We start from the raw sequence: 22097 nt of genomic DNA on the forward strand, positions 1-22097 counted from the left end.
AGGAGGTGCTTCAGGTGTCGGAGCAGAGATTGCCCTGCAGCCTGTGGTGAAGACCATGGTGAGACAGGATGTCCTTCTGCAGCCCATTGAGGTTGACAGTGGAGCAGTTATCCACCTGCAGCCCATGGAGGATCCCATTCTGGAGTAGGTCGATGCCTGAGAGACTCTAGGAAACGCATGCTGGAGCTGGATCCTGGCAGAATCTGTGGTCCTGTGGAGAGAGAGGAGCCCACGCTGGAGCAGTTTGTTCCTGGAGAACTGCTCCCCATGGAAAGGATCCACCCTGGAGCAGTTCATGAATAACTGCTGCCCATGGGAATGACTCATGTTGGAGAATTTCATGGAGAACTGTCTGCTGTGGGAGAGACCTTTTGCTGGAGCGGGGGAAGAGTATGGGGAGTCTTCAGCCAGAGGAGGAAGCAGCAGCGGAGGCCTGGGATGAACAGGCTGCAAGCCCCATTTCCCTGTTGTGCCTCTGCAGGAGGGGAGGTAGAGAATTCAGGAGTGAAAATGAGCCTGGGAAGAAAGTATGGGTGGGTGTTTTAAGATTTATTTTTTATTTTTCTCGTTATCCTACTCTTGATTTGATTGGTAATAAATTAAACTAACTTCCCCAAGTTGAGTCTATTTTGCCTGTGACCGTAATGACCCACAGGCCTTTTGATATATTTTTCTCTCTGCTGTCCAGCTGAGGAGGGGAGTGATAGAGTAGCTTTGGGCACCTGGTGTCCAGCCAGGGTCAACCCATCACAATATCATGCAATGACTGTTTATATTCTTTTACAGATTTTGCAATAGATTTCAGAAGATCAGCTTCTTACTTGTTTGGGTTGATTTTCTGAATATATAAAAATAACCTTAACATACAAACTGTGTTGTCTTGGTAATTGAGGTTTTTTTTAAATAAACTACAACTAAGACATCTTTGCTTGCAAACACACAGCTACAAAACCCATCAGCCATCAGAGAAGAAAACCTAATTATTTCTGAGACTGTGTATTCTGGATATCTTGAAAAGCATGACTTGCAGAATCTGTGTAGGGTGATAGAAACAAGTGTTGGTTCTCTGGTTCCTGCACTACTTAACTTTCTGACAGCAGAGAAGAATGGCCATCTCCTTTTGCCCCTACCTTTATCTCCCTGTCTTCATAGAATCATAGAATGGCCTAGGCTGGAGGGGACCTTAGAGATCATTTAATCGAACTTCTCTGAGATTATTCTTTCTAGGCAATAATAAACAGCCTTGCTTAATAGTCTGTGTAAGATTTCCAACCCAAGATTAATTTGTATGTTTTTTGTGCTGTTTTGCTTCAGCCAAGTCTGTGTAGTAGCAGGAAAGAGAACCAGTTTTACTCCATAGCTTGGCGATGCTGTCATCAGTTTCCTCTTGGTGCTGAACTTCTTCTAGGATTCACTTTTGTGAAATACTTTTTAATAGGCACATAATTCGTAGGAGTTGTAGACATAACCTTGGAAACATGAGCTGTGGTGTAAGTCAATGCCCTTGCTAGTGGAAGTGCAACAGTATTTTAAGAATTTTGAATTGTCACATTCAGTTCAGATAGAATCCCATGGATTTATTCGAACTGTAATTATAATCTTGCCAAGGTGCTACAGAATTTACAATTTTACCTTGATTGTTTTTTGTGGTGACTGCACTTCCGAGAAAAATACACAATCTTCTTCATACTCTTAAGTCTCACATCATAATGACAGAAGAACATAATGAGTTGATGCTCTTATTCAGATAAACATTGTGTCAAGTAGGTGTAGAGTTTGAAGCTTTAGATACAGAAGTGCAAATTTGAGTCTGTTATGAAAGTTTATTAACTGAGTAGCATGGGGAAAAAACCAAGTCTGAGTGCTTGTATGTTTGTTTTAAGGAAGCAAAGGGATTTAAACTGAATCTGCTTAGACCTTTAAAGAGTTTACAGAGGAAAAAAAGGGGCCCTTTTTTCTCTAAACTGCTTATAAAGCTCTAAACAGCAAGTCTGCCAGTTCTGTTGTGAAGCCATGTTAACTTGTTCATTGGAATTGATTTGGAAGTGTACATTACTGAGCCTGTTTACCAACATTTTTCGTTTTTCCTTCTCTTTAGCTTTTCACCAACTTAGCAGAAGTGTGGAAGTCAAGCTATAAGTGAAATTAGGCTGTATGTATATGATTGTCAAAAACATTCTGTGACTGAGCTAATAACAAATAACACTGTGTGTCTCTTTCAACGTATTCAATACCAGTGAGATTTGGAGCCTTTTCAAAAGCATTGAATACTAACGACTACACTTAAATGCAGTTAAACAGCTGTAAAGTTAAGAGGTCCTTAAGTCTTTCTTCTTGTAGAAGTGTACTGGGTAGGTGAGCATCTTGCCAAGAGGATCCAAGTTCTACCTATTAATTAAAACCTATTCATAAAGGTGATTTACTTTCTTTTCATGCAGGTATTTGAGCTGAGCTAAAAGTAGCAATAAACTAGAGTAAGATCCATAGTAGGTTCATTTAATGAGTCTTCCTGCAGTGGGTCTGGTTAAAAAAAAAAAAGTCAATGATCTGCAAGAAAATGGTAATTTCAAGGGCTTGATAAAGATTTTGGGAGAAGAAGAAAACTAGTTAAGAGTATTGAGTATTATTGAACAGTTGGTTTTCATATTCATAATGTCTTAACATGATAAGGCAAAGAGCAAAGGCTGCAAATACTTGTTACAGTTTATGAGGATACAATCTGAGGAAGTTCTAAGGTAATGCAGAAGTACTTTTGAGGTTCATGCCAAATAATTGGATTAATATGTATTTACATTGCTGTGTTGTGTTTAAAATGACTATCAAAGTCTTACCTTAGACAAGATTCAGAGAAATTACGGAATTTGTGTTGTACTTGCTGCTAGACTTCTCTGATTTTATTTTATTTTTTATGGTGACACCCTAAGGATATTAGAAGAATTGAAGATTAATGCTCAGAAAAGAGTTGTGGCATTATCCAAGGCCTTGGAAAATAATGCCTGTTAGTAAGGTGTTCTAGCGCGCTTGAGGTAAACGACTTGTAGAATAAAAGCAATGAGGTGGTTTGATTATTATGCAGTCTTGTCTGTGGGGTACTCTTTTTCTTTGGATCCTATTATAGTTGCATTAACAGAGTAAGGTGTCATTAGAACAAGTTTGTAGAGGACTTTGATGCTTTCTGATTTTTAGAGTTGCTGAAAGTGGCGGGGGAGAGGAAGCTTTTTGTTATGGATACTGAGGGATGTGAGGAGATTAAGGAGACTAAACATGGGGCAAAACCATCTCTCTCAGCAGAGTGGCCGAACTGGTGAAGAGAGTGTTAGAGTAGGAAAGATGTGGGATGGAGATGACAAAACATAATCACTTGAGGAACTGGTAGACCAGATGGGTGAGCAAAAGCTTTCACACTTTGAGAAATCAGCCCGACTCCCTAGTTGGGCTGCCCATCTGAAGTGCCTGTACACTAATGCATGCACAATGGAGACAAGCACGAGGAACTGGAATTCTGCATGTAGTTGCAAGGCTACGATCTCGTTGGGACCAAAGAAGTGGCATGGAGTTGGGTAGCTCACAGGACTGGAGTGCTGCCATGGGTGAATACAGGCTCTTCAGGAGGGGCAGGCCGGGATGACGAGGACTGGGAGGTGGTGGTAATGTGAGAGAGTGGTGGGAATGTGTGGCGCTCTGCCTGGGCTCAGCTGAGAGCCCATGAGTGAGGGTAAAAGCACATCAACACGGATGACATTGGGGTGGATGTCTGCTACAGCCTGTCTGATCAGGAGGAAGTAGATAAGGTCTTCTTCAGGCATCTGGTCATCTTGGTGGGCTTGAACCACCCCCATGCTAGAGCGGAACACAGCAGCATGCAAGCAATCCAGGAGGTTTCTGCCCTGATGACAGCTTCCTGACACAGGCAGTTGAGGAGCTGACGGCAAAAGATGCTGTTGCTGGATCTGATAATTACAAACAGTGAAGAATTGTTTGTGGCTGGGAAGGTCAGGGGCAGTCCTGGTTGTAGTGACCATGAGGTGATGTGAGTTCAGGATCCTGTGAGGAAATGACAAGGCAAAAGGCAGAATCACAACCCTGGGCTTCAGAGGAGCAGATTTTGTCCTGTCTGGAGGACTGCTTGGAAGAATTCTGTGGGATATGGTCCAGGGGAGAGAGGAGAGGTCCAAGAGAGCTGGCTGTTTTTTAAGCATTAGCTCTTCCACACTGAAGAATGGTCCATCCTGATGTGCAGGAAGGCAAGCAAAGGTGGTGGGAAGTACGGGAGAGAGAAGTAGGGACAGATGACTTGAGAGAAGTACAGAGACTCTCTGAAAGTTGAGCAACGGGCTTAGGAAAGTTGAAGGTCACCTGGAGTTGAATCTGCCAAGAGGTGTAAAGAGCTACAGGAATGGCTTCAAGTATATGGACAACAAAGAGAAGACTAGGGAAAATGTGATCCTGCTGATAAATGGGGCAAGAGACCTGGTGACAGAGAACATGGAAAAAGATGAGAAACTTGATGTCATCTTTGCAACACTTGCCTTAGCAACACTTGTCTTCAGAATTCCCAAGTCTTTGAGACCAGAAGGAAAGTCTGGAGCAAGGAAGAGATGACTCCTTGGTGGAGGAGGATCAGACTAGGGAATGTCTAAATGAACTGGCCATATAAAGATCCACGGGACCTGCTGAGAGACACCAACAAGTGCTGAGGACGTTGACCAGTGACTTTGAGGCCACTCTGAATTATTTTTGAAAGGCTACGATGATCAGGAGAGGTTCCTGAGGACTGAAAGAGAGCAAACGTGCCTCTTCATTTAAGTCAAGAAGATTGTTCCAAGGAACTAGAGACTATTTGTCTTCATCTCAATCACCTGAGCAGGTGATGGAACAAATCCTCCCGAAAGCAATTTCTGTACATGTTAACAATAAGGAAATGGTTAGCTTGAGTATTTCTTGTCTGATTTGATAACTTCATTATGATGAGATGACTTAAGTTGGGTGAGGGACAGTAGTGGATGCTATTTTTCCTGACTGTAGCGAGGCTTTCAGTGTACTCTCCCATAGCATTCTTCTCACTGGCAAACTAATGAAGTACAGGCTAGATTGGTGGACTGAACTGCCAGGTTTGAAGAGTTGTGAGTAGTGGCATGAAGTCCATCTGGAGGCCAGTTGCTGGGGGCATTCCACAGAGTTTGGTACTGAGGCCAGTACTTCTCAACATCTTGTTTAATGACTTGGGTGACAGAGTAGAGGCTAACCTCAGTGAATGTGCAGAAGGTAGCAAAACAGGAATGGTTGATACAACATCCTGGGCAACCTGCTCTAGCGGACCCTACTTTATCAGAGGGATTGAAATACACAATCTCCAGAGGTCCATTCCCTCAGTGATTCTGTGATTCTGAATGTTAATTGCTGTTCATCTCCACAGTCTCTGGTTGTTTTCCCTGTGCTGGCACTGTAGCAACCATGTAGCGGTTAGATGAGGCAAAAGTGTACCACGGAATCTCAGCATGGAAGTTTTATGAGTAAGTAAATATAGTACAGGCTGTACCATTGCTCTCTTTACCCAAGAGGCAAATTAACAAGTTTCTATTATTATGTCCTTTGTCAAATAGACACAACCCTGCAGCAATCCCTCTTATGACAAAGTTTTTACAAGTAGAAACTGATATTTGCTTAAGTAACTAACCAAGGCTGTACAAGGGAATGGTCCTTGGTTGAGTGATCAGGTTAAATGTGCAGAGTGGTGCTTTTCTGTAACACTGATTGCTCAGCATTCTTGGAGTGCCAAAGAGGACTCCGAAATCTCTACTTGTACTTTTTCTGTTTGAAGAAAGAAGGACCTTCTCTTAATAGTAGATGCTTATTTAAAATGAATATGTAGTGACACGGAATTGTTTGACAACCTTAACTGGAGGCTTAGAAGTTTATGCCAAAATTGACTAGGGCAGAGGTGTGGTAGAAGTTGTCTTGCCTGCATCTCTGCATTCATTTACTTTGGATACCATTTTTTATAAAAGGTGGATGATGGTATTGGTCTGCCTTCTGTCTTCTTTAAAGAATAGATCCTAGATAAACCCGTATAGAGGCACTGCAAGTAGATGGAAGAATGAATTTTTATAACGGTGGTATCGCATTATAATTTTCTATGGCACCTGTGTTTGTCCAGTAGCAGATTGGTGCTCTGGATGTTAAAAGCCAACACCTAGCTTTGATCGCTTCTGAAGCTGAACAAACGAATGAAATGTTTACAGCAAATCTCCTGTCACTGTCTCTGTGCAGTGTTCAAACGTCATTGTGCCGAGTGAGGTGCAAAGACATTCAGACTTCCAGGGAAGTGCAGGAACACAGTGAGAAGTGAAGGTCTGAGTTCTGAAACTTTGCTAGGGCTGTGAATTTGTTGTACACAAGCAAGCAGCTCTTAAAATTATGTGGGAAGATCAGCAACATGTGAGTTAAGTATAGGTGAAGTCTCTGAAGCTCGTTGAGAAAGAGTGATCATTTTAGTGTTTATTACTATGAATGTCAAAGCAGATTTATAGAACTTTGGCTTAATGGAACAGCTGCTCATACAGGCTCTTTAGCTCACTGTTACTGTGGTAAGTATGCTACAAATGCTGGTAGGGCATGAAGATCAAGCTAGGAAGATAAGGAACGTTAAGTAGGTATAATGCTAAATGACAAACATGGTAGCAATTCACAATTCATTTTCATGTTTAATGTAAATTTTCATTTCAGTGTATTGCAACAGCTTCTTTAGTTTGTGCTGGAGTTTTGGAAGAAGTGTCTTACTGAAGAGTGTAAATCTAACTTTTATATATAAATGCATCATGCTTTGTATATACTGTTGGGAATTAATGTACTCTTGTGTTTCGAATGCAACGTAGAAACCTGTTAAAAGCATGAGGGGAGGATATTTACTTATGTATGACACTAGTTCTGTTTTTCATTTCATTGTGTTAGTTAACTGTAACATCAAAACAGCTAATGGTATGGTTGGAATTATTTCTCCCTCACTCCTAGGGATCAGATGATTGCCTTGTAAAAATCTGGGCAACAGATGATGGAAGGTTGCTGGCTACCCTGAGGGGGCATGCAGCTGAAATATCTGATATGGCAGTGAACTATGAAAACACCATGATAGCTGCTGGAAGCTGTGATAAAATGATCAGAGTTTGGTGCCTTCGAACTTGTGCACCGTTAGCAGTTCTGCAGGGCCACAGTGCATCTATAACATCACTGCAGGTAGGTTTTTGCTTTGCGAACTCACTTGAGCAATAAAATGCATAATTTGACTGAAAAAGGAGGCACCCAAGAATAAAAACGTGATAAAAATGCATGCCTGGCAACTAAGCCATGAAGTGAGAAGGAATTTTCACGGTACACGTTGTGAAATAACCTGTATTTATTGTCAAAATGCCTGACCTTTGAGAAAAAAATCCTTTTTCAAAAAAAATTGCATGACACACAGGCAGTTCTGTTTTGAAGTATTATTGCATTGCAGGCTGTGATTCTGAGCGCAGGTACATTGAATAAGAGTTGTGGTCACTGCTGAATGCTTTGGTTTGTTTCTGTTTAGAGTTGGCCGTTGTTGCACAACTTGGGTTGCGGGGAGGGAGAACCCCCCCCAGAGTACTTTGACAAGTAACCCAGCAGGGTTATTCTGAGGGAGGAGAGCAACGCTGAGCAACATGGTGTTACTTTTGTGTTTGGTGAGAAGTCAATAACTTGAGGAACTTCTTAGCACATCTGCAACAGATTAACAGGAGACCTTTTCTTTTTCTCTCCTTCCCTCTCCCCCTAGTTCTCTCCACTGTGCAGTGGCTCAAAGAGGTACTTATCTTCAACCGGGGCAGATGGAACAATATGCTTTTGGCTGTGGGATGCTGGCACCCTTAAAATAAAGTTAGTTGCTATTTTATTTGTTGCTATTTCTTTTTTTTGAATTTAAGAATGCTGTACAAATATTGGAGAAAAATTTGACTAAAAACTTGTCACTGGCTGATTGACTGTGTGATTTTTTTTTTTTTTGTGTGTGTGTGTGTAAAAAGTGTGGGGTGTTTTTGTTTCATTTTTTTATGTAATATGATGACAAAATTGATGCATTTTGGTTCTGTTCTGGTCTCTTAATCCCAAATGAAATGAACATTATGTTAAAATGATTGCCATTTAGAGGTGAAAAGCAAGTTTGGGTTTGGGGTTTTTTTTTATGACAGTAATGTCCTACTATAAATTAGGATTGGGTATTTTTGATGTTTGTTCTCTCCTCCTCTGTATTACCTTTTCACAGTTGCTTTTTACTGTAGCATGGCAGGAGGCAGAATTCTTAGATATCTGTGTATTGGTGGCTGGAGCTGACCCTGCAGTTTCTGTCTTCAAAGTATAAGATGCTAAAAATGTTGTCAGGATCCTCAGAGAGATTTTTATTCTTCTTTTTTATTTAGAATTAACTCACTCAGTGGCTTTCAAATGCTTTTTGCTCCTTCTTTATCACAAAACACCTGTAGCTTCCTGTACCTGGAAGTAGTTGATTTAGTAATGATTAGTGGTTTTAGCTTTGGGGATGGGATTTGTTTTTACAGATATAATCTCCTGGCAGGTAGGTTCCATTTTCTTGTAGTTTTGGTAATTGCTGTTATAATATCTTTTTGCAGCGTGGCAAGGTTATGCAGAGCTTTTTGGTACGTTTGCCTGGATGTTAACTATTTTGATGTTTTGTGGGCATTTAGGCTCTTTTTCGATACTGTAGATGAAGCTGGTTCTCACTGTTAATCGTCTGCTGCCTTTTGTGTGCTGTAATAAAAGTAAGATCCTCCTTGTTGAGGAGAAAGAGAGATACCTTATTTACTTATTTTTAGTATGTGGAGGAGAGGAGTTGCCACCACATTATTTTTCTTAAATTCGCTTAAGTTCGAGCTCTTATTCCCAAGATCTTAATCTGCCTGATCTGTAAACTTTTTGAACCCATAGATTTCTCTCTCCCATTTGCTTTTTGAAATATTTTTTAATCTTTTTCCTAAGTAAAGTCTGAGTCTATAGAATTGAATTTTGAAACAAATTCTGTCATTAGAGAATAGTGGAATCTATGAGAATTAAGTGGGTTATACTATCTGAGCTGGGATATGAATGTTTAAAAATCGTGAATGCTTGGATAAATTACAGAGTCATGTGGGATTTGTCATGAGGTAAAACTTGAGGAGTGAGAAAGCTGGGATCAGTTATGGTAGGGGATTCTCAACTAGTTCCTTTCCATGGTGATGTTAAATGTAGAATAAAAAATTTCAGTGAGATGTGATTGCACAGAGGCATAGGAAAAAACAGATTAGCTCAGCTGTGTTGAGCAGCACAGCAAGGACGTAGTCTGGTAACCTAAGTCATGCGGGCGATTCATGTTGGTTAATGACAGTGCAGAGTAAATTTTGAGACTGGAAGTTGTACCATTCTTACCTTCTGTTCTGGAAGTGTTTTATGTATTGTGTTTGAGAAGACAGAGGAATCCTCTAAAGTGTGTTTCTTCAGTCTGGATAAAGGTGAATGCATGAAAATGGGATATGTACAGTACAGCTGTGATTCTGTGAGTGTCTGGGGGTGGCCATATAATGAGGAATTGCGTATTGGCGCTTGTTGTACTAGAGGGTATTGATTGAAGGTAGCTAATTTCAAATTGGAAGGAGACAAAACATGCAGCCAAGTTATGAAGCTCCTTGCCACAAGTTATTACACACTACATAAAGGTGTTAAAAGGCATCACTGTCTGCTTTTTCTCCTCTTCGGCATCCAGTACTGGCTACTTTGGAGAAGGGATACTGGTCCCCAGATCTTTCTTTGTACTTAGTAGAGCTGTTACTTATTTGAAGTAATTGATGCTTTTTGATCCAAGCTGAAGCTTGATAAAAACATGGTGAAGTTTAAATAAGAAACAGATAATACCTTTTAGGGCTGGAACATAACTGTATGTCATGATATCAAAGTAGCTGGGACACACAGAAAAGTATTAATGTAGCTCTTCCTGAATTGGACAGGGTACTAGGTCAGGGGAAATCATTAGTTACAGGAAGTTGTACTTAGTGTGCTAGAAACTTACACTCTTCTAACTGTGGTCGTCATGCCTGTTCCAGTAAACCTAAACAAATGATCCTGGAGAAGCTAAGAGTCTGGTGTTATTTTCCACAAGGAGGCCACATTGCCTGGGCGTGCATCTCAGTAGTGGTTGTGCATTGTCCGAACAGTTTTTGATGAGGTGGTGGCACTTTCTTATGCCTTATGCCTTTAGATCCAGGATCTGCTTCCAGAGCTATGGAAACATGACAGGTTCCCTCCACATCTATTCAGTAACGTACTTGAGTCAAACAAGTGCCTGCAGTGTAAGCACATTAAAGGAAAGAGGGATCCATGTTAATTTTTTTGCATAAGGTCATTCGTGAGGTTATTTTTTAAGAAACTGTCATGATGTGTAGGGAATCTGGAGGAGAGAATAACTGGTGGGGTGGGAAGTTTGTCCTTTCTTTTATCACTATAGTAAAAAAAAAAATACAGACTTGCTTCTCTTCAGTATCTCTAAACAGGAGGAAAGCTGGTAGAAAAAGTAAGATCTCCTGGCACAGGTATTAAATGTCTGAGCTTGTTGCCCTGTGTCTTGGTTCTGGCACCAGCCCCACCCCAGGGTGAAGCTGGAGCTTTCCAGTAAGACCAAAAGATCCTAGTAGTACACTTCTATCAGTGATGAAAGTGTGTAACTAAATCCACAGATACTTTAAATTGGGGACTGGTGGTGGAGTCTTGAAATTTCAGCTGCTTTAAATACATACATACATACATGCATGCATACATATGTACATACATACATACATATGTACCCCCCTGCCCCCCCGCACTACTCAGCACTACTTGAATCATCTGGCAGTGAGTTACGATTCTGAGCTGTTGGGCAGCCTCATGATCATCATGTGGTTAATCGTAGTCTCAAGATGACTGGCGGTGCCAGCAGTACTTTGCTGAATGTTTCCATGAAATACGGGGAAGGCAGCATTTGTATACACTACTGTATTCAGTGTGCTCTTGAATTAAAAATAATAAATTTTGTTCTTAACTATGCTGAAAACTGCTTCAGTGGAACTAGCTTGGATGGTTAAGACTGATGGATGAGCTCCCTGTCTTTAATTGAAAATGGAACTTAATCCCTCCGGGGAAGAACTCCCTCTGAAGGGTATCTTTCCCTGTCAGCTTCTTTGGGATATGAGGAAACTTGAAATTGTTCTTTACTCCCCACATACAAAACAAGATCAAAATATTACGGAGCAGTTATTTATCTCAGGAGATCATGAAAAATTAGAAGACTGGCTATCTTGAAAACTGTAGTATTTGTCATTAAAATGGACTTAAGTATCCTTTAAGCCTTCTAGTGCCCTATGACGATTCTGTTTTCTGGGAGGATTTTTAGTGGGTTTTCTTTTTTTGTTTTTTTTAATCTTTTCAGATGTTTATTTTGTTTCATTCTTAGATTGCAAAAATGCTTGTGCTCAGCTTTGCTGGCAGCTCTACTGCAGTATTAGTAGTACCTGAAATTAGTGGCTTCCTATGTTGGTCTCCCCATTTTTTTTATAACCTTGTTAATTGAAGCATTTCAGTATCTAGGTCACATGTATGGCCCAGACAGGAGATGCTTGGTGACAGAGCTGTGTTTTGCTAAACTGCAAAAAGACACATTGCGGTGGGATGAAAGGCGGACCTTGGCACAACTGACCACAAAGTTCTCGTGTTGTTCACGGGAGAGTGATCAGCCTTGGTCATGTGCTTATGTGACTGATGTGGATGCATGTCCTTCAGTATTGCAGAGCCTCCTGCTTCTCTTCTTTCAGTGAGGAAGTTTCTGACTAAGCAGTTACCATGTATGCCTAAAAGCAGTAATTTTCCAGGTAGATTAATTTGGTTTCTAAATACAGGATTGATTATGTTGGTTGTTGCTGAAGGAGAGGACGTCAAGGAATGTGGCCTAAACAAGATGGGAAAACAAATACAAATTTAGGCAATCAAGAAGTATTTTGTCTCCTGTTACAATTTTGAATGGTGCTAAAAACTACAAGACTCAGGTCCTGTATCAGCTGACAGTCAGGAGTACAGAGAAAATCAGCCTTGGGCAATCACAAATTGAAGAATAATCTGCTTCAAGTTGAAAGGAGTATTATCATAACTGGTCAGTGCATCAGAGTTAAATTAGTTACACTGCAAAGCATTTGCATATGTATCTTCTCTGGGAAAGATGCTGAGTTTTCTTGTTTTTCTTCTGCCACCTGTTTGGATCACAAGTTTCCAGCATTAGTCTTGTTACTGGCAAACCATATAAAAAAGGCAGCACAACTGTCTCACAGATTTGGGTAGAGGAGCTTACCATACTGCTTTTCTTCTTTTTCTATTTTTTCCCTCTATAATTTTAAACAGAGGGGAAAAAACATTAAGAAAAACACATGCTGATGATTTTGACGCTTCTGTTTTGGACGAGATGTTGATTTCTCAATTGTCATCAGTGTGATTGTGGTACTTCCCATCTGCTTTCTTACGCAGAAGGCACTTGATGTTAAAGAGGCTGGGTCGTACATCAGAATTCAGATACACTGAACCTTGTTTGTTAGTTTGTGAAGGAAGACTCAATTTGGAGAGGTTTTATCACACACCTGTTTTCTAGGAAGAAGTGTTGCTTGAGCCATGACACGTCCAGAGTGAGAATAGTCCGCAGGGCTTGGATTAGGTAACTGTTCCTGCATTTTGAAGAAAAGGAACTTGAGATGTGCATATGGGTGTCCATTAGTTGAGGCACATAGATGAAATTGCATCTTGGTCTACTGCTCTGACTGCAAGTTATTTTCTTGACTGCAACCCTTCACATTTCTGGGTTCGTGTTGAACTGAATACAGGTCTCCTCCAGGAGGAAAATGATTTACCATGACTTTTCTGGACCTCTCTGTGAAATGTTTGTGAAGATATTTTAGTGCTTTCCAGCGACTTAATAATTGGATTGAGAATGTTTGTGAAGTGTAACAATCTAGCTTGGTTTCTGCATGTTGCAAGGAATTATGCTTTTTTTGCTTTCATTGCTTCCCAATATGTTAATTGCCCGACTCATTTTCCAAAGGCCACAGTCTGCTCTATTGTATAAGAATGCCATAGTCTTTTGTCTCCTAATGCCTAAAATAACACACATTAGAGAGGCGTGAGTTGGAGAATTTGACTTGGTTATCCAAACTAGAACGTAAGTGCATACTTGCTCTATTTTGCAGCTGTCCTAACTCCAAAGGCAGAGTTCACAAACTACAGTGGAGGAAAACAGCAGCCTATTTATCTATTTACACTTGCTCCAAATTATGTAAGCTGCATATTGAATCATCTGATAGTTCTTTTTATGTTAGTATCTCTTTTTAAAAGGGTTTCAACTGTTTTGTAGAATAGATCTTTGTCTTGTTTAGTGTATCTTGTTGTGAAGTTTTGTTGTCATGAGTCTGCAGGGAGTTACCTTAAAACTCTTCGAGAAAAGTTCATAGAAACAGTCTGTAGTGAATGGACGATTTGGAGAAAGATTTCTTAACTGGTATTCCTGGTGTTTATTACTTTATTTTATGCATAGGCACTACTGAGGTTTAATGCTTACTGCTTCTTTGAGATAGTGATAGCTTTTTAGTGGAGAAAGGTCTCTTGTGCATCTGCCTTCAGCTGAAATGAATTATATGGACCATTTTGCTTTTAAAAGAGAACATTTTTGGATAAGTTATGCATATGCATGCTTTTATGTTAAAACAAATCTTTAGTGATGACACTTGTGGGTGTAATAGTGCTGTTCTCTAGTGAGTTTATTCTTTGAGCGAAGATTGCAGATGGCATACTATGCAAGACCACCTACTGCTTTGAGGTTGCTGCAGTGCATGAGCAGAATTGAAGTAATGATTGAAGAACCAGGTCTGATTTGTTTTGGTTTTATACACTCTAAAAGTGACAAATCCACTGAAGCTTTAGTTTTGCTTGTACATAGGGTTCTGAAATGCCGAAAAGAAAGCACAGGCCATAAAATAAAATTACTTACACAGTCATATTCCTGACATTCCTTTGACACCATTTGAAACTAGTTCACAAAGAATGTATGTCCTCTGAAAAAAGTGGTATATTCTAATACGTGAAAAACTAGATATTTTTTAAAATTTTTTCTGTATCCTTTTCCATAAAGAGTGCCAAGCTGTTTCTCCCTTGTAAAAGCAGTGATGTGCTGCAGGAGGAAACTAGAGTTCCAGTACACTCAGTCGTTAAAAACTGAATGTTACGGGCGTCATGCTCTAGTGTCCTCTCTTCTGCTTTGCTGGTAACTTAAGGAAAGTGGTTTGTATAGCAATGTTAGAGGGGAGAAGGAAACAGGATTTAAGTTGTGATACAGCTCTCCTTGATACATGGATTAGTTAGTCCATCTGGATGTCTTAGTTTCCTAAAGATCAGATCATGAAGCATAGTCACACAAAATTGTTTATAGATGGGCAGCCATCTGTTCCTTCATATTTAATTTTGTCCTTCTGTGATTTATTTCTAAGATACTGACTTAGTTTTTGAAGCCTTATTAGGAAGTTATTTAACTGTTTCTTTATTTGTAGTCCAAGGCCAACAAAGTTTACAGAACGCCCCCGACCTGGAGTCCAAATGATCTGTTCTTCGTTTAGCGCTGGTAAAATTCTTTTTTTCTTTTTTCTTTTTTTTCCCCCCGTTTTTCTCTCTTGTATCAGTATAAGAAGTCATTAGGAGAGTAAAATACAGTGTACTAACTGTATTACACTTTAACTCAATTCCATCTTATTAACAAGAAATAAAGTGGCTGTTAAAAAACCCCAGATATTTCAAATAAAAGTTCAGGACCTGCGCATTGCCTCTTGGTGATATGGGAATTCTTGAAAACAGTTAAATTTTAACATGTTGAAAGTAAGTCTTGTGACTGCAAGTCTGACATTAAAGTATGATGGATATTGCTTTTTCAGAGAGATTTTGAGTCGGCTTTGTCTGAAATGGAATTTGTAGGAATTGGGACAAGGTGTTGATTATCACGTTCTCACGGTCTCAATTTCATTGATTCTAGAGTTGGCAGTTGAATAATACAACATACATAATTGGATAAAATGTCAAAATGACAGGAACTTATTTTCTGAAAGTGTACTGGAGCACTAGTTCAATTTTTAAGATTGAGACTTCTAAGGGCTCAAGTCACAAATTGCTATAGTTAGCGAATCTTTCAGATATGTCTGCAGATGCATATTTATCTGACAGCAGATGTGAGGTAATTCAAGTCCAGTTAAACTTCTGAGTTTCTAAATCTTGTTTATACTTAAAGGTCAGTTACTGGCATAACTGAAATTAGATACAGCTATAATAAATTCCAGGGAATAAGTTTAAGTATTTGATGTTACAGCCATTTCAAAGTACTGCAACAGCATTACATTGCACTTTTTTTCTTAAGTCTTATCTCTTTGTTTTTCTCAGGTGGAATGTTTCTGGCCACTGGGAGTACAGATCACATCATTAGGGTTTATTTCTTTGGATCAGGTCAGCCAGAGAAGATATCAGAGTTGGAGTTTCATACTGTAAATACTTTTTTAAAATTACATATGTATTGGATTAAAATAGTAATTTGGATAAATTTGTGTAATTTGGAATGGTAGTTGATTTTTGTTTCTTCTTCTACTTTTTTTTTCTATAGGACAAAGTTGACAGCATTCAGTTTTCTAATAGTAGTAACAGGTAAGCACAAATTTTTTTTTATTCAGAGCTAGTTTTTTAACATTGTGAACATTTGTAAATATTAGTTTCTGGAAGCAGTCATTAAGAAAAAAATTGCCTTCTGTTTTGAGGTTCGTCCAGTAAAATCATCTATAACTGTTGGATTCTCACTGTTTTCTTCTAATAATACTTCTTCGGTTTTACACTTGTTTTTGCCAAAATTAAGCAGTATAAAAACACTTGAAATTTCTTCTTCAGCAACATATGTGTATATATATCCACATATAAAATGTGTGTTTTAAGAGCTGGGTAGAGGTAAATTGTCAGACTAGATCTAACAGTATTTTGTTTAGCTAGCTTTATTTTTTTTAACATTTCACTTCAAGTTCAGGGTGTGGGATGTGAAGGATGCTAAGCAGTTCAGGTAAAGTTTCTGACACTTCACTTAATTGATGTTCTGATGTATATCCGTATTGTGATACAAATAGTTGTAAACCAAGCTTCACTGGGCTCCATCCATCTCTTTCTTCCCCTACTTCTGCACTCTGAAATGGGGGAAGAAAAAAGTGGGGGAGAAACTCAAGCCAGGGAGCACTTCTCCAGATAAGTATCATAATATTTAACATACAGTGCTGGCTTGTTAGGAGTAGGTTTTATTTGTTCTAAATCACGTCTGCCCTCATGCTTGCAGGGCTCTCCTGGCCCTTCAGCTGTGTTTGGCCCTTACGCTTCTTCCTTTGCTTTGCCTGGTGTGGTAGGGTCAGGTTCTTGGAAAGCTCTTTTGGTTACGGTGTCCCTGTGCAAGAGCAGTTTCAAAACTCAGCAAGGCGCACCCAAGCTCGAAGTACAGTTCATTTAGAAAGGGGTTCAGGCTAGAGAAGCAGGTTCTGCTTTTTTCAAACCTTCAGTTTTGTCCTAGTATAGGCAGTGTTTTTCACTGTAAACCAGTTGTGCAGCATTCTGACAGTGTTTGGACTTCTTTATTTGCAGCTTCCTTTTTTGACTTTTAATTCTGGAATTTCAATTTTCAAGTGTCTTTTCTGCACAGATCTGCTCTTGATCTATGAGTAACTTTCCCCCCGCTCCCTTTTGTTAGATTTGTGAGCGGAAGCCGTGATGGAACAGCACGAATTTGGCAGTTTAAGCGAAGGGAGTGGAAAAGCATTTTGTTAGATATGGCTACTCGCCCAGCAGGGTAAGTGATTTAAAGTGTTCTCCTATCAGATAGAAACTTGAAGGCCATCGATATAATACGCTGACATGGGGTGGGGGGGGAATGCCTTCTTAAATTGTTATTGCTCAAATGCATGCTCTGCTTGTCTCGCTCTTGAAGTCCAATGAAAACAAATATTTGACTTCATGTTAGCATGTCCTAATAATAGCTGAACTAGTATTTTGATTAGATTAAAAGAATGAACATTACTCAAACGCCATTAAGGATCAGATTTATATGGCATTTTACATAGGTATTTATTTGTGGAGCAAGACAACTGGGTCAGATCTGTTCTTGAGACTGCTTGTGTTTAAGTAGTACTTAAAGATATTATGGAATCTGCGTGTCCAGAGAAGCAGTATCGGGTTCTTTCATACCACGTGCCAGGGCAAGTAAACCGCTTGCTCTGCAGTCGATTCTCACTTGTTAAAACAATCTGAGAATTTACAGGGCTTTGTAGGTATGAGAAACTTCATGCACTAGAACAAGCTTGAAGATGACGAGTGACTGTAGTAGGAGTTATATCTTGCACCTTTTATATTTTGGCGCGGGGCAGATGTTTTCCAGCTGACATGCATTAGAAAGATTTATAATGAGTTCAAGGGGTAAAACTTTTTTCCCCTTTACTGATCATACTGAATGGTTTCTATGATAATACTTAATAGAAGAAAAATGAAAAGAGTTTCAAGAGTAATCCTGTGGAAAGATGTTTGAAAGGCCAAGAAAGGGATGGAAGAGAAGGATAATTGGCTGTAATTTAGTTAGATGTTTAGATCAGAGAGTTATCTTGTCAGTTATGGATAGATGCAACAAAACCTGAATATAAAACTGTTGGACAAAAGTGTACGAACAGACTGAATTACTCTTTTGAAAAATGCAGCCTGTAGATGTTCTTGGGTTTAACTGATCCTGGAACAATCAGAAGTGGGTTCTTCATTGTGGTCACAAATGCTGAACTTCTTTGGGAAAATGAACTGGTCATTTCAGTAAAGCACCTTTAGCTGAATTCTGTTTTGTGCAGTTCCAAATTGGATCTTTTCTATATGAGCACAGTTTTATCAAAGAAAATGAAATTGTTGCACTGAAAGAATTCATCTGGTAAAGGCCTCTGGGTTCAACATTAAATCTAGAAAGGAATCTGGCTATAACTATCTTTTATATTATTGAGTTGTATAATATATACCATTGTGTAATGTACTGTAGTGCTTCCTGTAGGGAAGGTTCTGTATTTTGTCTGCCTACTTGGCAGTAACATGCTGTTGTTGCTTTTGGTTGATGTTTTTCCAGAAATCAAGAATTTGGTGGTGATTCATCTTTAAACCACACTGACAAAAATATAGTTTTGGAGTATTCTGATAGATGATATTAAAGATAGCTAGTGCTTGGTTTTCATAAGGGTAAGAATAAAACACAAGGGAGATTAAGCGCCATTATGACTGATAGTAAAGTGATGAAAGGATAGTGGTATAGTAATAAATATAGCCTGAGAATTTAACTCGTTTAAGGGTATCTGAATACGTCTCTCGGTATTTATAACGACTTCTGAATATTCTCTAGGACAATTTACTGTTTACTGGTTTACTAGTTTGGATTTTCCCTCTTCACATGTCACAACAAATACTGGAACTATCAAAATTAATTCAGTTGGGTCATGTATCGGAGGGCATTTTCTGGAAAAACAGAGCAACTTATTCTTGAAGATACTAAGAGAACTCTGTAGTCATTGTTTAATTATCTACAATTCATTTGTGATTTTATGTGCTGCATAAGGGAAAACATCTTTCATTTCTCCGGTTTCTTGAAGAAGTAATGTTTTTGTTCATAATAATAAAGCAAAATACAGACATATTTTCACTTGTTAGGGGCATAAAAATGTATTGATGAACTAGGATTTCTTTGAAACTTTTTGCTCTTTTATTTTAGACAAAGTTTACAAGGAGTTGAAGATAAAATCACAAAGCTGAAAGTGACCATGGTGGCATGGGACCGCCATGACAACTCTGTTATAACTGCAGTAAATAATATGACCCTGAAAGTTTGGAATTCTTTCACTGGCCAGCTCATTCATATTCTCATGGTAAGGTGTTCCATCTTGATTTATCAATCCTGGATGCAAAATTTATGTATACATCAAGATTCTTTCCTATGTTTCTTTTTTTCTGTCTGAAAAATGCCTTAACAAATGTTTCCATATAGTTGAAGTGTAAGAGAGATGCCTAAGCCACAAATGACCATTGCTGTTCAAGATGCCTGAAACTAATATTGAACCTTTTTTTTTCCCTGAAGTGCTGTCTTGAAGGAGAGAAGGAAATAGTTTCTTCTTTTTACCTTTATATTTAATGTGAGAAATGTTTTGACATACAGTTAATGGATAAATTTGCCCTGTTTAAACAGAGACACTTCTGCAACCTCATCATTCCATGAGTGCCAAAAAATAGTCTTCTAAATAGATCTAAATAGATCTAAATAAATCAAACAACACTTTTGCTAATGTGTAACACTTCGTTTAACTGAGAAAATAGGTAGCTCTAGTTAACTCGATGCTCTGCTAGAGATGGAAATATTTCATGCAAAGCTTTAAAATTTGGTATTAATTTTGTAGATGTTATTCTCTAACTTTTATATTTGATTCTTTATGGGTCTGAATTGAATTTCTAAGTGCTGAGTAAACAAATCTAAATCTGTTGGGGCCTTAAGATGAAAAATACTGAACATCGTGGACTCTGATCTTTTAGAATCATAGAATGGTTTTGCCTGGAAGGAACCTTAAAGATCATCTAGTTCCAGCCCTCCTGCCCTGGGCAGGGACATCTCCGACTAGGTCAGGTTGCTAAAGCCCTATCCAACCTGGCCTTGAACAGTCATGGTGAAATATTGGGATACCATTTTTGTGAAGGTGATACACTTGACATACTTCTTAAGATGCTAATATTTCAAATGGGAAGAGTATGATATACTGTTGTATATAGAAAGTGAAGTGTGTGGCTAAAGTCTTTCTTCGTCACTAGATACTTCCATAGGTTAGTGTTGCAGTTGCTATTGTTACCGTATTGATTTCCTGGCTAATTATTTGTTACAGTCCTTTAGTTCATCTGGATGTATCTTTAATTTCAGGGACACGAAGATGAAGTGTTTGTACTTGAACCTCATCCATTTGATCCAAGAGTTCTCTTCTCTGCTGGTCATGATGGAAATGTTATAGTTTGGGATTTGGCAAGAGGAGTCAAAATCCGGTCTTACTTCAACATGGTAATTATTATGCTTTATGCAGATATGCCAAAGCAGCTTTTCTAAGCTTTTTTTTGTTTTAGTACATTCTGATGTAAGCTGTCTTTTGAAGCATGCCTTTGTGTATAGGGCAAGATCCTGCACCCAGGGAAGTCAAGAGAAATTCCTATTCAGTTTAGTGGGGCAAAGATTAAATCTGTAAAAGGTAAAAAGTTGTTTCTTGGGCTGTATTTCAGTGTCACTTTCTGTGTGCTTCATTCACATAAAATTGGAGTTTTAGTTTCCATTGTCAGAGATCATGCATAAGAGAGAGGGTGACGGATACCTGCCTTTAGTGCTCTGTTTCCTGCCTGGGGAACCGAGGTGGACCTTGATTTATTTTTGCATTACTAGTTCTTAATCTGGCTAAAGCTCTTCAGGAGTCACCTGATCTCATATAATGTTGTTATATGCTGCCTTGGCCCATTGGACTGAATACTGTCAGCCTTTCTGGGTAGAACTCATCCACACAGAGATTTCAAATTTGGTCTGTTCTAAACTAAGCTGAGTCTTCTGGAAGATGGATGCAACAGGTATTTCCATCTGTTTCTTGATATTGTGTGTCTTTGTACATATCTTTTTCCTCAAAAGGTAACATTGTGTTGTGCAATTCAGGCTTTGTCTCCTGGAGAAAATGACAAAAGTCTTTGTAGAATAACAAGAGTCACTGAGAATGCTGAGAGTAGGCAAATGAGTTTCATTTGCAGTGGAGTGGAAGTCTTGGAGACGAGCATAAAGATGATCATCTGGAGAAAAGACCTGCCATAGATGTACTCACCAGAAAAAAAAAAAAGGGCGTTTAGAAATGAAGTCAAACCAGAAAGGTCCCTCTGAACCTTTTGAGATGTGCAGTGTACAGTACGGTTCATAAAGTCTCTGAGGGAATTCTGCCAAGCTTAACGGGACAGAGAGCTGCCTGGACTCCTTCAGCACTGAACTAGGTTCAGTATTGTTCTCTCTGCATTGAGTTCTGCAACTGAATTTAGGAAGGATCCGAGACAATCATCTTGGACATATGATTACAGATCTTTGTTACTCAGTGCTGTACACTGTTACCAGTTGAGATTTATATTCCCATTGCCTGGTTAGGTGGCCTTTGCACTGCTCCTTATGATAGATGGATGGATGATAGCTTTCATGGAATTTAAGGTCCGAAGAGGCTGAGCTCATCTGCTCTTTCAAAGACAAGTCCATTTAACAGCCATTAGATGTTAGGTAACCCCTGAAAGAATGAAATATTTATTTCAACTGTGCAATCCAGCATAAACACCTAAGAAAGGTAAAAATCACATACATTTTAAGATCTTTGGAATCAGAGAAATGTGTAGACAATCAGAAGATCTCAGCTCCTGGTAATCTGTGCTTCACGCTAGAAATGAATGTGAGAAAGTCAGCCTGCTGTGCAAAGTGAGGGCAATTGTAAATCTGGCAATCAGGTGTCTTGAACCAATGAATAAATCATATGAACCTGATATGCAAGAGAGGCATCTCTACACTCTCTCTGAATATTTCACCAGCCAGTCTTCTGTGTCTGATGCTTCAAAAGACACGGGTGGAAATTAGAGGTTTTCTTAGATGATTGGGGGGTGACAAGGAGATGTTTCTAGGCTTGATTGTATAGGCATTTCTGCAGAGCTGCAAATGTTAAGTGTTCTGGTTTACTAAGGACCAGCATGAATACATAGAGAGCTGGCAGTCTTCTGCCAAATTTCTAACTGTCGTATCAGCTGGGAACATCATCAGATTAGCTGCTATTAAATTATTTTGATAACTGCTGTTGCCTTCATTGACTTGTTCAATATGTCATCTCATACTTCTGAAAACCAGTGTTTGTATTCTGGGCATGGGAAATTTTTAGAGATGGAGGTCTTTTGGATGAGACAGGAAA

General features: G+C 39.1%; 1 protein-coding gene across 1 annotated transcript in view; it reads left to right on the forward strand.

Annotated features, from left to right (window-relative positions):
• Positions 1–22097, forward strand: part of PHIP (pleckstrin homology domain interacting protein) — a 96682-nt gene that overhangs the window by 14633 nt on the left and 59952 nt on the right. Inside the window, exons 4-11 of the mRNA XM_009878587.1 lie at positions 7012–7233; positions 7793–7893; positions 14616–14686; positions 15493–15593; positions 15710–15750; positions 16826–16924; positions 18866–19019; positions 20057–20191. Coding sequence (XP_009876889.1) covers positions 7012–7233; positions 7793–7893; positions 14616–14686; positions 15493–15593; positions 15710–15750; positions 16826–16924; positions 18866–19019; positions 20057–20191 — 924 coding nt within the window. The remainder of the gene's footprint in view (positions 1–7011; positions 7234–7792; positions 7894–14615; positions 14687–15492; positions 15594–15709; positions 15751–16825; positions 16925–18865; positions 19020–20056; positions 20192–22097) is intronic.

The sequence above is a fragment of the Apaloderma vittatum genome, unplaced genomic scaffold (genome assembly GCF_000703405.1).
Source record: "Apaloderma vittatum isolate BGI_N311 unplaced genomic scaffold, ASM70340v1 scaffold19261, whole genome shotgun sequence".
In the NCBI taxonomy this organism is placed as follows: domain Eukaryota; kingdom Metazoa; phylum Chordata; class Aves; order Trogoniformes; family Trogonidae; genus Apaloderma; species Apaloderma vittatum.